The sequence below is a fragment of the Eretmochelys imbricata genome, chromosome 3 (genome assembly GCF_965152235.1).
Source record: "Eretmochelys imbricata isolate rEreImb1 chromosome 3, rEreImb1.hap1, whole genome shotgun sequence".
NCBI lineage: Eukaryota > Metazoa > Chordata > Testudines > Cheloniidae > Eretmochelys > Eretmochelys imbricata.
Window position 1 is genome coordinate 18,166,714 of NC_135574.1, and position 16,783 is coordinate 18,183,496.

The following is a 16,783-nucleotide window of genomic DNA, read 5'->3' on the forward strand; positions in this document are numbered from 1 at the left end:
GGCGTGGGGGAGGCTATTGCTGATTTGGGCAAGTTTGGGCAGTTTACCCAAACCCACTTGCAAAATGCACAGGGATGTTATGACATATAATTATTGTTAGTAAAGTGCTGTGACCCCAGTGTATGGAAGGCTTAGGCAGACCTGTCAGCTGGTCGCCTTTGCCTGGAATTGTGTCATATTGAATTGGATTAGTTTTGATGAAGGTATTATTTCTTTTCTCAGCCTTAGTAGTGTTCTACATTATTAGCAAGATGAAACCAAACAGCAAGACCTCTTTCTGAAGAGTGCCACCTTGGGGATGGGCAGGAAAGGGACAAACAGTAGCATGTAGATGGAGCTGTTGGATAGTGACTTGTGCGATGGGATGGGGTCGGGGTATGTGTCACTGTTAGCTGGTTTGGAGGTGAACATGTCACTGGGGAAGGGGGAGGGCTCAAGGAAGAATGGATTGAACATGGATTAGGTTAACTACTTAGGAGCTGGAGTGGGCAGCTAGTCTGATTTCTTTGTGGTATTTTGGAGCTTTCTGTAGGTAGTCCAAGGGGAGAAGTCTGGTGGTAAAGGCTAAACCGCAGAGTGCTTCATAAAGACATGCAGGTTTCCAGCGAGTTCTTCCAGTAATCCTGAGGCCCTGGGGATTTGGTGGTCAGGCATCTCCATGCGGATTTTCAAAAACACTCAGCATTGGCCTAACTCAGCTCCCTACTGAAATCGGCAGTAAAACTCCCACAGACTTCAATAGGAGTAGAATTAGGCTGACACATTAGCTTCTCAAAGGTATTTAGTTGCCTGGCTCCCACTGAAATCTGGGGCTGAGCGCTTTTGAAAAATCCAACCCATGGTCAGTGGTCTCTTCTATGACCAGGACTGAGGGGTACTGAGCAGCACAGATTCTGTTTGATTGGTCTGGGAGCTGGAGAGCCAGAGCAAGCAGAAAGACTGTCCAGCAGCCTCAAAGAACCCACTTTATATTCATTATAACCTGGACCTGTTTCTTTTTGAGCCCACAGGTCCCCACAGTGACACCATTTCGGTTTGTAATTTTTAACAGTATTGTAACATGCCCTAGGCATATTTTATTCAAGAAATCAGTAACATACCGGAAGATCAGTAGTTCCTAGAAGAACTTTTATATTAGAAAAAATGCACAGCTACGTTAACAGTGAAGGACAAGAAACAAGGCAGAAATGGTAAAGTATCAAGATTTTATTGTTTCCATATTTTTTTAAATTTTCAAATGAGACATTTGTTTAAAACAGCAGCGAGCAAGCACGCACGAGTTGAGAAAAAAGTGGCAACGCAGGTAACTCCGTTTGGCTAATGCCCCTTCATGTACGAGGTGTACATTTGATTTCTGAGCACCTTTTGTTTGTCTCGGTTTGTGTACAGTAAGGCAGTGGTTTTTCCATAAGGAATATATATATATACATATATATATATATATATTTAATGATCATTGTGAATTTTAATCACATGCAAATTAAATGAAATGTACAACTCAAAAATGTTACAACGGGGGAAATTTTTCTCAGAGCAAAGAAGCTTCTAATAGAAGACAAATATGGACACAACAACTTTAAAGAAGAGGGAAAGGAATAAACAACCTAAGGGCAGGCGCTATTGGCATGGCAGCTGAAGCAGGGAAGATTGCGACTCCAGTGCGGCCTCCTCTTACCGTAGGGAAGGGGAAAAGAATGGATGATTATCAGCAGATGTCTTCACCCGGCTCCCATGAAAGGCTTTACTCTAACCTGAGCAGCTCCACGTCGAAGATGAGGGTAGCATTGGGAGGGATGACTCCAGGATGGCCTGTGGCTCCGTACGCCATGTCGGGCGTACAGGTCAGCTTTGCTCTTTGTCCTAAGCTCATCTAGCGTTTCAGTGTTGGAGAGGGAGAGGGAGAAGGGGAAAGAATGTGTTAGGAGAAATACAATAGTCCAGTCACTAAGGGGCAGATTTGCAAAGTCAGTGAGAGTTTGACCCCTAACTCACTTGATGCTTTTGTAAATCTTGCTAAGTGCCTATTTACATCTTTAGGCCCCAAATACCTGTGTAAATCTGGTCCCAACAATTTAGCCTCAGATCTCCTGGCTCCTAGTCCTGTTCTTTTACCACTGGATAACGGCCTCTCATTGGCAACATGTAATAATCCTCTAGTGCCAGTTTTGTAACCCAACAGAATACCCTTTTGCACCAGTGTAGGTCCACATTGTTTCTTTATTAAGGCCTCCTGTGAGCTGCAGAGCTCTCACAAAATCTGCTGACTGCAATGGGAATTACGGACACCTGACAAGTCACAAGAGGCTCTCAACACCTAACAGGATCAAGGCTCTGGATTCAGAAAGGCCCCAGCTCAGTAAGGCACGTAAGCATGTGCTCAAATTGACTGGGATGCATGTGAAGAAGAGCTTTGCTGAAGCCATCATGTGATTTCCAGAGTGCTTTGCATCTCCCATTTTCATTGACATCATTGTCTTCAATGTTCAGCCCATTAACCTCTCTCTCCCTGTTTCTCCATCTATCCAATGGGGATAATGCTGACAACCTCCCTCATAAGTGTGTTCCAAGGGTTAATGAGTTCATGTTCCCAAGGCACTTTGAGATCTTGAGATGGAAGGTGTTGTCAAAGTGTTCAGTAATTATTATTAAGTCCTAGTGTGACAATCCACTAGGCGGAGCTAGAGGGTAATTTGTTTCTAGGCAGATTATTGGAAAGGATTTAGGCTACATAATTAATTTAGGGAAGGTAATCGGGGTGTTCTGGGAGGCTATAAATTGACTTATGTGGAATCACTGCCAGAGCTTTAGCTGAGTCGGCTTCTAACAGGGATAAATCTGTTCCCCTTTTTGACATTAAATGGTCTATCAAATTCATGCTATTTTTGAGACCCCTCATGATTTTTCATACTAGTCCCAGGACTAAGTATATACACATCTCGTCTCTCTGTGCCAACATCTACATCACTAAACAAAAAGCATGGCACTTACAGAACATTTGCAAACCACCACGTTATTCACTCTGTGTGTTGTATCCCTCCCCTCCAACCATTTGCTGATTTGTCTAGTTCAGGGGTTCTCAAACCTCATTGCGTCGTGACCCCCTTTCGACAATAAAAACTACTACATGATCCCAGGAGGGGGGACTGAAGCCTGAGTAAGCCCGAGCCCCAAGTGGGGAGGAGGGGCAAAGCCAAAGCCCAAGGCCTTCAGTCCCAGGCAGGGGACTGTAATCTGAGTCCCGATGCCCAGGACTAATGCCCTCAGCCTTCAGCTCCAGGCAGTGGTGCTCGGGCTTCAGCTTCAGCCCCAGGCCCCAGCAAGTGTAAGCCAGCCCTGGGGACCCCATTAACATGGGGTCGTGAACCACAGTTTGAGAACCGCTGGTCTAGTTAGTTCTTCAGGGACCATTGCTTATTCTATGTTTGTACAGAGCCTGGTACAGGGGGATCCTGATCTCATCTCTAGGTTCTACCATAATACAAATAATACATTTTACTACTATTAATAAGGAATGCAACTTGAATGGTGGGGAGGAACTGAACAGTCTTAAAAATACTCTGGGATTCCTAGAATGAACTCGTACCCTCAAAGCATTTATGATTCAAGAGCTGGGCATAATGTGGTTAGGAACCGGATTCTTGTCCATTCATATCTGAAACAGTAGTAGGATTGTACTAGCATCTGGATTGTTTCTTATTTGCCCTTTTCCCCCACCTCGTTTTATGCATTAGTAACAAGCTCCGAGCAAAACCTTCATCCCGTCTGAGCTTTGGGACCCAGAAATGTGCAGTTGCAGTGACTTTGCACCCTGGCCTTGTTAGCTCTGTATATCAAACACAGTTCAGCTTCTCTCTTTGCATAGAGTAGCACTACAGCTAAGTGCCTATGGGAAATATGCATTAGATTAAAATAGATGGCATTTGGGGTTTTATTGGGATGACACTGTAGCGAGGAGGCGTGGCCTCCCTCAGAGAGTGACAGGGAGAGACCACAACACACCCCCATGGTGGGCTGAACCAGGAGAGCCATGTCCGTCCTGCTGCAAGTGGAAGAGCGGGACAGAAGGGGAAGTGGGCTCGGATGCGTCCTGCCTGCTGCTGGAGCCTGCAGAGGAGCTGCCAGGGCTGCCTCCTGAGGACTGGCCAGAGCTCTCCAAGACGACAGATGCAGATACACCCAAGGGAAACCAGGCAACAGTCTGGTTGGGAGCTGGCCTGATACAAGGTCAGCGTGTTGCGGGCGGATCCCCACTGGCCCAGTGGCAGACCACTGCGCCACTATTAGGGCCCTGAGCTGGGGTGTGGTAGAGTTGGGTGGGCCTGGGGTGGCACTACTCCCCATCCTTAGACTAGGAGGCCTGCACTCCTCAGGCAACCCTGTCTGAACCCCATAGACTGTTGAGTGCTTGAGTGAGCCCCTAGACTCTCTGGGTGCTCACCCTTACCTGAGCATCTAGACTTTACAGTGCTCACCCCTACTGGGTCTCATAGACTGCGCAGATTGCAGGCAAGAGCCCACTCATTGCTTTGCTGCCCCACCCTGACTGGGCCTGGGGCTCAAAGACTGCTGTACTGTTCGGCCCATCCAGAGGACGGAGCACTAGGTGAAGCTAACCCCCTTTGAGCACCTTTACAGGTATGCAACATCGAGGAGGCATGGCCTCCCTCAGAGACTGACAGAGAGGGACGACCATGCAGTCTACAGACACTGAAGCCTTAATGATTTGAGGGCAGCCTCCTTTTCCTTGCCCTTGGTTTAACATTCATCATTGAACTTTAAATTGTGCAGTCATGAGTGGAATGTCATTGGGACTTAACAGTGCAGTTCAGTATCCTATTCAGTGAGGGTCAAATTCAGTGGGAGGCATCAAATGCAGCAGGACTGGCCTTCTTCTGTGCAACTGCACAGATGCTGCTCCATGACACACTACCATGCTGGATCATTGTAGGGGCTGGGTGGGTTGCACTGACGAGGTGGATCTATAAGCCAACCCTCCGCTGACCTTGTAGAGGGGGAGCTCAGGTGGTTGTGGATGCTGAGTGATCTACAGACAGGAGAGGATTCCATCCTCCACAGACCACCTGGAGAAGCATGTGCAAATCCTCGCCATCATGATCAACCCCCGAGTTCTGGCCATCCCAATTAGGCTAATCAATGGAGGACTAAGAAATATTACATTAGTATGCATCCCACCATCAGAAAAACCACCCAGGACTATAGACTGTGATTTTGACTTGCCTACCCCGATGTTAAACCATCATTATTGTACTGAACATGCCGGCATGCACTCCAGCTAATTTGAAATTCAGCCAGCATCATCCTTCTGTACCTGTGCAGCTCCTTCCTCAAATCCTTTAATGACTTCTTGTCTGCCGATCTTGAACCTGAAAGGCTTGTTTCGGTCTCTGGAGGAATCAAACTTCTTTCCATTCTGTAGCATCCCTGCCAAAACAACACAAATGATTTCAGTCCCAACTAAGCTTGAAGGTAAGTGCTGAGGGGATGGAGTGATGACTGATGTCTTGGTCAGATCAATCATATATTTCCTTTAAAAAAAAAAAGGCTAATCCAAGGTTTATAAGGCAAGAGAACCTCATGCAGAGGCATCACAGGTTCTAACAGGAAGTAACTGATTGTAGAACTATACTGTAATGATTTGTATTGTGTAGCAGGTAGAAACCCCAACCAAGACGGGGGCCCCAGTTGTGCACTGTACAAACATACCTGCTTACAGGCTAAATAGCCAAAAGGACAAAGAGTGGGCAGGAAACAGAGGCACAGAGTGGGGAAGCCATTTGCCCAAGGTCAGAGTGTGAATCTGTGGCAGATCTAAGATAAGAGCCCAGATCTCCTGTCACCCAGTCCAATGACCTCGTCCCTAGCGCGGGGGTTTTCAAATGTTGTCATAGCGAGCCTCCCTAAGCTATGAAACAAAAGCAATTGCACCTCCCCATAGCTTCCAAAGGCAACACAAGGAACCGAACATCCGACACTCCACGGAATACGAGTAATAAAGTAGAAGGGCTTTGAGCAATAGAGCTATAATAAAGCCATAAAGCACCTCCTGCATTAGCTCACGGTTCTGTTCAAAGCCCACACATAGCAGCAGCTAAATAACACTGCCCAGACGTTGTGGGAATTCATATCACCAAACAATTACCAGTTGTGTCAGTAGCCACCACTCCTACCTTATCAGTGGAGGGAGTGAGCTTGTTTCCACAAAGTAGTAGCATTCGACACCTTGTCCCCATCCCCAGTTCTCACAGGCCCTGGGATGAGGAGATGGGCTCATGGGTGCCGGGCTCACAGGCAGGGAGTGGGGCCCTTCTTTAGTGCAGGTGCCCCACAGGTGGGGTCAGTGGAGTTCCAGGGCAGGGGGCAAAGCAGGGGAGTCAGAGCATGGCAATCACCAGTTCACCAGCACTGTGAGCTCCATGTAGGTCCGGTGCAGCAGGATGTGGGTGCAAAGCCGGTAGCTAGGACTGGCCACCACTGTGGTGGTCCCCAGGGCTGGGGGAGCTGGAGCCAAGGTGGGACCGCCAGCAGCTGAGACCAGCGGTGGTGGAAAGGTTCTCTTTCTGGTACACCCAATTCGCCCAGCGCTGCTGCCCAGAGACAAGTGGCAGCTCAGTAGTCCAGGAGGTTGGGGGGCTAGAGCACAACATTCCAAGTGGCAGCCAGGGGTCCCATAGTGCAGCAGGTATCAGTCACGCGTGAGTGCCATCCTGGATTTCAGGTGCTCGAACGACACTCCGGACCACTATGGCAGCACTACACCTGGACCAAAAGACAGGCAATTGATACCTCTGCTGGCACACACTCACACTTCACACTTCCTGCTTTATGGCACGCCCCATAGCTGGAAAACTTCTGTCCTAAACCACACAGTCTGTCCATTAAAGTACCTTGTTGATGTTAGACGTCTGATTTAAACCTGAATGTGAGGCACGTACTGTCACAGTTCAGGGTAACTGCAGCTGTATTCCCACTTTGTGGTCCCTCAAGGTCACCCACTCTAGGCTCCCAGCTCTTCAGGTGTCAACTGTCTGGAGGAGAGACCTGTCCCTCCTGACTGGGAGCTTTTCCAGGCTGCACAGTTCCCTGCCTACACTGTAATAACACCAGCAAGTCAGACTGCCAAACAGGCAAGCCTCAACGCTTTGCTCTCTCTTCTAAGGCTATGAGCCATGCCATCACCAGCAGTTATGAATTACCATACAGCTCTTTCTAAGCAAGCCCATTTATTCTTAAGGTGAACCTTACAGAGAAAACAAACATATAAAAAACAATACAAGTTCCTATGCACATGCTAACAGCTTACCAAAGATCACCCACCAGTCTTATGGAGCCTCACTAGGCCAAAGCCCTGCCAATCTTTCTCAGGAAGGAACAGGGCCCCCCTTCGACAGAAAGTCCTGTCTGTTTGCTGGATAAGAAAGAAGGCCCTGAGTCAGTTTAAACTCAGGCTATTTATCCAAAAGCCCTTTCTTTGTCTGTTGGCCTCTGGAGAATCCAGTTTGAACTAATATATGTGTACCTCTCCATTGGATGGTACTTCTCTGGAAGTGCTACAACCTGAGTGAATTTTCCTAATCACACCCCAACCCTGCCCCATTGTTCTTAGTTCCTGGAGGAGCTGAGGTCATCCTCTCCCATGGTATTACATACAATCCCTGGCCCACAATGATACATAAACTTAATACAGCAAGATCTCCACAAAGATATTGCAGGAAATTGCCACATCTGTCCTGAAAGTTACTAACACACCATCTTCTCCAGTCACAGATTTCATGTTGGAAAATAAGACATGATATCACTGGCACCAATGAGATAAGAGCACACAGGACTTCATGGTGCCTCACTTATGGTTGCCAACTCTCCAGGATTGGCCTGGAGTCTCCAGGAATTAAAGATTCATCTTTAATTAAAGATTATGTCATGTGATGAAATCTCCAGGAATACATCCAACCAAAACTGACAACCCTAGCCTCACTTCAGCACAAATACCTACAGTTTCCAGTGCAGAAGGGTGAAATAGATCACCGCTTTACGTAAGGCCCTAATAGCCTGGTCAAGGGTGGACAGAGACATTAAGGGTATGTCTACAATGCATTGTAAATCCGGGTCAGTGGGACTTGGGCTTGTGGACTCAGTGTTTCCAAACCCACACTTGAGCATCCACATTTCATTGTAAACCTGGGCTTACAATTGCTGGACCCAGGTCTCACAGCCATGCTAACACGTCCATACTGCACTGTGCAGACCTTATGACTTGGGTCTGCAGCTTGACCCAACTGTAACTGCAACCATACTGTAAAATGACAGGGTCTAGACCCAAGTCACAGCAGGACTCAGGCTCTGACCCAGTCTGCTAGCAGGTTCCTAGGACCCAGGTCATGAGTGCTTGCTGACCTGAGTCAGACTGATTTGTGCATGGACAGAAGGAAGGCTTGGGCTCAGACCTGAGTCAGAGGGGTTAGTGTACAGTGCAGACATACCCTCAGGGTACGTTTATACTCCAATAAAAAAAGAGAGCACCGAGTCTCAGAGACCAGGTCAGCTGACTTGGGCTTGCAGGGCTCGGGCTGTGGGACCATAAAATTGCAGTGCAGACATTCTGGTTCAAGCTGGAGCCTGGTCTCTGAGACCTCCTCTTCTCCCACCCCATCTGTCTTGCAGGGTTTCAGAACTTGGGCTCCAGCCTGAGCCCGAACATCTACACTGCAATTTTATAGTCCCGGAGCCCAAGCCCTGCGAGTCCAAATCAGCTGACCTGGGCCAGCTGCAACCATGTTGCGGGTCTTTTATTGCAGCGCAGACATACCTAAGTTACCTCCCTAAGCCTACCCAGTGGGTCACAGGCAGAGTGTGATTTAAAACTCAGGACTTCCTGATTTGCATCCCAAACTTGTTCTTCTAGATCATTCTGCCTCAGGTCCTTCAGACTGTCTGTTTGGGGACCTGTTCAGACGTCACTTATTGCACTGTAATGTGCATACTGACAGCACTCTATAAATAATACGTGATAAATGTTAACTCCAGCCTTTGTGTGAACCCTGCCAAGGGTTTATTAACAAAGTATACACAATATCATCAGCATTTTATGGTCAGAGGTGTCATCCTGCTGGATGACTGCACATAAGTACATCCTCATCCCCTCTCTTTGTCATTGGCTCCAACGTCCCCAAGTGCGCCTTAGTCAGAGTCTGTTATTTTTCCAGATTGTTACAAAATCTATCCTCTTTTTTAAAACTATGGGTTATACGGATCAAAGGTGAAAATCTGTTAAACTGTGTATAATTTATCCTTCCCAGAAGCTAGGAACAAGTCTGCTTTCACACAGACTAGTGTTTCCCAATCTTGTTTTCAATGTAAACGGTGCTTTGTGCACTCCAGTACAAACACCACCAGTGTTATAAATATCCCTCTGCCAGTAAACTCTCAGACTACGTGCTGAAATACTGCCAGCTGAGACAATCTCCTTATGCCATTTTGACCAGGTTTAACTCAATCCCTGTTGCTGCTGGTAAACGGCCAGATCTTCAGCTGGTGTAAACCGGCTCAGCTCCACTGACTTCAGCAGATTTACACCAGCTAAGGAACTGGCTTAAAGTCATCTAAAATTAAAGTGAACCAAGCCCTAGAGAGTATTCTGTAGGGAACGATCCTGCAAGGAGATGGAATTGTGTGGGACTCTGATCAAAGCAGGGGACTGAGAGTCTTAATGATGTGGTTCTGCCACCAACTACCTGTGGGACCTTGATCAAGTAACCAAACCTCAGTTTACCCTTCTATAAAACGGGGATTACTGACTTGACCAATGTCAGACAGTGAATTGGTGGCACGACCAGGAATAACAGTATTAATTATGAGGTTTACCCTAACTCAGGGGTCCAGGGATGCTTAATTGAGTAATGCTTCTAAAGTGCCTTCAGAACTTCAGTTGAAAGAGGCTGTAGCAGCACTGATTGTTGTTATAAATAGGTCTTCTCCAGCTGTAACTTTTGATTCTATGATCTTATCAAACTAACTCGGGGAAAAGTGGCAGCTGCTATCTTGACACATGGGACCCCGGCACAGCTCTGCAGGACATTAGACAGGAGGCTCTCTGAAGAACAACAGGAATTTCAAAGTGCTTGTTTCTGTTTTCACGTTCTTAACAAGCCACACAGATTCTTCTAGACTAACCATGAGATCACAAGCAAAGAGAATGAAAAATAAACATTTTAGGGGCAAAGTGTTGGGTAGTTTGGGTCCCAAATTTAAGGAGGGGCAAATTTGTAAAGGGGCTTCCATCCAGCCTTGGTAATTCCCTTTGGAGATTCATAAAATCTAGAGATAGAAAAGACTTGTTGGATCACCCAGTCCCAGATAATACAGGGCTGTTCCCTATAGTCCATTCGCCAGTGTTTTGACTAGCCTAAAGATCCCAAGCAATAGAGCTTCCATCACTTCCTAGGAGGACTTTTCCACATACGACTACATCTCAGTTAGGAAATTTGCCCTCCGGTTGTGCACACAAATGGGGCTCATATTTCTAATGATATCATCTGTGCACATATGTCAGAGTGCTCAAAAATAGTACATGCAAGAGACCGTGTGGCCAAAACTGCACGGGTACAAACCGAGACAATTTTTGAAACTTTGGCTCACTACGAATAGAAATGTTTGCTTGAGAACATTTTATTTGAAATTGATTTTTTTATCTTGATCATGTCCCTTTAATGTGGAAGTGTTTGAATCCAAAAGAAAAAGGAGAATTACAAAATTTACTATAAAACCATCTTTAAAAAAATTAAAGAATAATCAAAATATATAATATAAATAACTTTACCATGTTTCAGTGTTTCCTACAGGTTACTGAAAATCAAAGGCAAGACATGTTTAATTATCAGAGGTGTAATGTGAATTAGTAAAGATTCAGTCTACAAAATCCCTCTGATCACCTTTAAGGACAAACATTGTGACCCACAGTGGATCGGAAGAAATAGGTGTTATGTGTACAAGAGACCCCAACACCTATTTTCAGGAGCTCTTTAAATCCAAAGTTGAGCTGTGATTGACATAACATAGAGGTGACCCTGCATTGTTTAGCCAGATAAAGCTCCATTGACTTCAATAGAAATAAAATGTGAACAATCTGTACGATCTTTCAAAGCAAAACTAAATACTATCATCCTTAGCATCATTTGAAACAAAGGGCATTTGTATGGGAATTCAATTTAGACACTATCAATGGAAGTAATAGCAGGTACAAACAACAAAGACAAAATCACAGCAAATATCTTGGTGGCATAAGAGGGGAAAACAGAAACAAACACATGTTGCGAGTGACCTCAACAGGAACAACGGGAAGGCACTGCACAAACAACTGGAACAACACAGCATTAGGAAGACTTCAGGCTCCTAAACAAACAATTTATGGATGGTGACATTAAATGAAAATATGGAGGGATGGGAAAATTCTGCATCACTCACAGGACTGGTTATGGACCACAGAGTCTTTCACTGATAGGTCATTGGTTTTTATCACCCCAGATTAGTAGAGACTGAAAGTGATTACCATTTGAAGGTTGTCTGGTGTCCTGTATGAAGCAAGTTGGTGATCTCAGTTCCCAAGCGTCCACATGATAAAGGTCACCACACAGTCAGCACTCTTGTCGGTCATCTCATTAGAGAAGCTAAGGATTGAGACTGATCTACCCTTTCATCCCTGGAGGTCTTCTGGGACAGGGGGGAGGTATGCTGTGCAGGAAAGCTTGCATTGCCACTGCATGTGCTATATCTATTCTATAGACAAATAGAGGGCTTCAGTCTCCAAGCCAGTACTATTTATGAGCAACAAATGAAGTTAAGAGATTCATTATGATTGTTGTTCACTGATTAGACTGAATTAAAATATTTTCTGTGGAAGTTACTCTCCAAAGTAAAGAAAAGCAAAATCTTGAGAAAAATCAACACACTTGTCTGCCTGGTTCCCATGAAATCACTATGTACTGTAAATGAAGAGAATATTTCAGCATACATGTTCTTTCAGAGAACATGGTCCAAGAACGTCTTGTCTGTTTCTCTCACTTTAAAGCCCCTCCCTCCCAAAGCAATAAGCACCACTATATAACAAACAATATTGTTATCACCAGACTTGACACATACCATCTGTTGCAGCATCGATAACTGCTTACAACTTTATCTTCATCTGCCTTAGACCAAGGTTGTTAACATGTGACCCAATGGAGCTCACTCCTTATCATGGGCTCTCTCTGTATCGAAACACAATTGCTGTGAAGAGCTCTCCTACAAGTCCCTGTCTCTAAGGCTCCTAGTAATCCATCCATTCCTAGTAAATTTGCCTATCACAGCTTGTGATATGAGTGCTGTGCCTTGAGGTGATGGGGTCTGAGAATTTAGAGGCTGTCTCTGATACTAGGGAAGTGTGTTGAGTTCATCCCTCCATTGCAGGTGTCTGCATTGTATCCTTTACTGATGTAGCTTGACCAGGGTCAGAGATGCCTTCCGCTTTCTGCTTGCATGCTTGACATGGCATGAATGGGGCTCTTAATATATTTATCTACTATTTTTCCTGGTAGCCAGCCTCGTGAGGTTTCCAGGCAGACTGTATCTCTGAGCTGGAAGACAGGTAGGAGTATGGTTGTCTGCTCATTGTGTTTTTTCCACCTGTTTTGCAATGGCTTCAGTAAGGCAAGAGCTTTCTTTGTGGTGTTAGGGTCCAGTGACATACATGAAGGAAGATTTGTTCTCAGCATCAGGGCTGTGCTCGGGAGCACTCCATTACACACTTGAAAAGAGCTGAGTGTGGAACTTTACCTGATGCAGTCATTCTGTTAAACACCAATTTCTTTATTCGAATGGTTCTCTCTGCCATGCCATGCAGAGATCTTGGATTGGAATGTGAGTGCAAGTCTGCAAGATCTTGCAACATGACCCATTTCTTTGCTTACAAATGGAATGTGATCATTCAGTAACTCCTTGGAATACCTGGAGTTATAAATATGACAACCGCTGCGTGTGCTACATCATTAATGTCATCACAAATGTTTGCTGAAGGCAAAGATACCTGCAACTATTTTGTGCACTGATGTCTTAAGAATCTAGTGAGGCCATAATGATTCAGATTGGCTGCCCTGTGTTCTTAACATACATTGCATACTTCGGTAAGTACCATTATGTGTTGGGCCACTCTCAGGCAGTACATTATCTGACTGGCTTGTGAATCTGTTCCTTGCATGCCCGGCCCTGCTGTGCTTCATATAAAAGCTATTGCCTCATGTTTTTGAGGAATATTTATTCTGTCACCTGTTATTAATAGCCCTGACTGTGAGGCAATCATGTGTTTCAAAGCCCAATATGGCTTTAGTTTAGGACTGACTCGTCTCCTCCTTCCATGGCCGACCATTGTATACACGTTTTTCCAAGGCTTGCAGACGAGTGTCTTTTAATGTGTCTTGTGATCTGTGTAGCATCCCCATACTTAATATCAAGGTGACATCAGTATCATAAACAGCTTTCTCTTCAAAGAGTTCAGAATCTGATTCTGTAGATTGCTGGCTACAGCCTTAGATTGTGTGTTCTGAAATCAGCATTTCTTTACCAATCGTGTGTATAACTTTCAGATCATCTCTCTGTAGTTGAAGTAGCATGTGCTATTACCTTGCAGGAATTTCAAGGGGTTTCCCAAGGGGTTTAAAGAATATGGTCTCAAGTGATTTATGATGGTCTGAAGTAATTTAAATTCAATAAGGACAAATGCAAAGTACTCCACTTAGGAAGGAACAATCAGCTGCACACATACAAAATGGGAAATGACTGCCTAGGAAGGAGTGCTGAGGAAAGGGATCTGGAGGTTATATGGACCACAAGCTAAATATGAGTCAACAGTGTAACACTGTTGCAAAAAAAGCAAACATCACTCTGGGATGTACTAGCAGGAGTGTTCTAAGCAAGACACAAGAAGTAATTCTTCTGCTCTACTCCGCGCAGATTAGGCCTCAACTGGAGTATTTCAGGAAATGGACAAATTGGAGAAAGTCCAGAGAAGAACAACAAAAATTATTAAAGGTCTAGAAAACATGACCTATGAGGGAAGATTGAAAAAAATGGGTTTGTTTAGTCTGGAAAAGAGAGGACTGAGAGGGGACATGATAACAGTTTTCAAGTACATAAAAGGTTGTTACAAGGAGGAGAGAGAAAAATTGTTCTTCTTAACCTCTGTGGGTAGAACAAGAAGCAATGGGCTAAAATTGCAGCAAGAGAAGTTTAGGTTAGGTTCCTAACTGTCAGGGTGGGTAAGCACTGGAATAAATTGCCTAGGGAGGTTGTGGAATCTCCATTATTGGAGATCAAATTTAAGAGCAGGTTAGACAAACACCTGTCAAAGATGGTCTAGATAATACTTAGTCCTGCCATGAGTGCAGGGGACTGGACAGATGATCTCTCAATGTCCCTTCCAGTCCTACGATTCTATGATCAGATTGCACTTGGATTTCAGCACTGTCACAGGGTGACACTGGCCCTTTAAGAAGGAACAAGGTTAGTGCCTCTGTGAGTGATCAGCTGATCCCAGTTGAGCTTTAAAATAGGGCACCTGGGCTTAGAGCCAGAGAGACCAGGTGAGGGGGAGCCTGGGTGAATCAGGAAGAGGCAGTGAGAGTAGACATGGGGCTCTCACTACCTGCTCCCTGGGAATAGGTAGCCCAGTTGAGTAAGGTCTGCCTGAGTCCCCTGGGAGGAGCAGTAGATGGGACCTGAGAACTAAAGAGGGGAAACTCCTAAGAGCTGGAGCCCAGGGAACTGTGTTTTTATTGATTTAACCTCAGTTTGGACAATTAAACTGTATAACAGAGACTGTGGGTAGGGCAGTGGGACCTTTGGAGGCCGGGGAAGAGGACCTTGTCACAAGCACCTTGTTAGGTACGGGATGGCATTTTTTGGTGGGAAATGCAATAGTTCTTTTTCAATTTGGGTGTAATGTTTTCGGCCTCTGTTACATAATATAGGCACAATAACTTCCTCTTGCAGTGAACAGGCTCCTAAACAGTCTTTAGATGCATCTGTTTGAATAGTGAGCTGCTTGTTAGGATCACAGAATCCAACTAGTGGTGCATTGCAGGCTGTCATTTTCAGTTGCTGCAGTGTCTTGTCTTGTTATGGTGCCCACTGCCAGATTATGTCATCCTGTAGCAACTTTCTCAGGGGATCCATCAAAGTTGCTTCACTTGGGATGTATTATACTAGAAATTCAGCCATCCCTAAAATCCCCTGAAGTGCCATTTTATCTTGTGGGGGTTTACATAACCAAAAAGCAATTGAGAAAATCATGCCTAACCCTGGGAGACAGAAGAGAGAAAGGGCATCGCATTATGGAGCTTTCTGCTAGAAACGACAGTAATGACAAATGATCATGGGGGCTCAAACCCTAAGCACAGTGAGTGTGTAGCCAGCCCCGTCCTGGATGGATATACCTTCCTCTGACATATATAAGGGGTCTTGCCTTTTCTTATACTTTGGCAACACTGGTTCTTCTTTGATGGTGTGCGCATAGATGCGTACAGTTCCAGTTCTTTGAATTAGGTTGAGATCAGTGCCAGCTTTTTTACCCAATAGTTGTTAGACATTTTAATAGTAAAAAAATTGTCCTTGGCTGTTGCTGCTGTGAAGGTGATTTATCTTTTAGATTCTATCCTAGAGACACCACGTTACTAGTATAAAATTAGGCTGTCATACGCAGACTGGACCCAGAATCTGTGTTGAAATACATGCTGGGATAATATTAGCCTCAGTCCCAGTAACGAGTCTGAATTTTATAGGAAACCTCCTTACATACGGAGTCAAATATCAAGCTTCTGCTGGATCAGCTCTGGGACTTTGGTTATCTCGGCACTGTCCCTAGAAAGAGTGCAGACTGACAGTCTATTCCAGCCACAGATTTGCATCCCTTCTCTGAGATAGATCCGTTGCTGTGACATCTGAGGAGAGTCAGGTGCGTTTCCAAGTGCGACAACGTCACAGCCCGTTTTTAACCACGGCATAGGCTTTGAGTCTGAGACATATTCCGTTTGCTTGTACAGATTCTCATCAGGGCATATTATCCTGAGCCCTAATTTTGTTTAATAGCCCTATACAAGCATTTCAATGTTTTGCCGTTATCTTCATTTGTGTCTTTCAGTTACAATGCTAACAAATTCCCGGTCTTCAGCTGTCCCTCTCAGTTCTGTTGCTTTCTTATCAATCCCAAGTGCTTTGAGGTAGGAATGATGCCAGAATCTATGCTGTTTGCATTTTTAGGGTTACAAGAATTCCTAAACATTGTTCAGATCTCATTCAGAATTGGTTCATTGTCCCCTGCTTGCTCTACTAATGTGTTAAACACTTTGAAGCAGGACTGCTCCTTTTAAATCCTCTCCTTTTTTATCTACTCAAGAAGCCTTCATAAAGATTAGGAAGTGTTGCTCCAATCTCTTCCAGTTGTCTCCCACATTACTATCTGAAAAGAACAGGCCAGATTCTCAGCTGAGGTAAACTAGTGTAGCGTTACCGCAGTCAATAGAGCTATGCCAAGAATCTGGCCCAATACTGGGGGAAACTTGCACTGATCCATATAATTGTGACTACCTCAGCTGTGAATCTTAGGATGTAGTCTAATTTTCCCCTTTAATTCTGACATTCCACTTTCACTTCTCATACATGTTCACAGACTCCTTGTGTGAGGCGATCCCATAGCCAGACCAGGGCTGGTCCCTCAGCTACAATGACTCACATCTGCAGC

General features: G+C 45.1%; 1 protein-coding gene across 1 annotated transcript in view; it reads right to left on the reverse strand.

Moving 5' to 3' along the window:
- Window positions 1–1,741: 1,741 nt before the first annotated feature.
- FKBP1B (FKBP prolyl isomerase 1B) overlaps window positions 1,742–16,783 on the reverse strand; it is a 46,807-nt gene continuing 31,765 nt past the window's right edge. The window contains exons 3-4 of the mRNA XM_077811538.1: window positions 5,330–5,442; window positions 1,742–1,870 (exon numbers count right to left, since the gene is read on the reverse strand). Coding sequence (XP_077667664.1) covers window positions 1,742–1,870; window positions 5,330–5,442 — 242 coding nt within the window. The remainder of the gene's footprint in view (window positions 1,871–5,329; window positions 5,443–16,783) is intronic.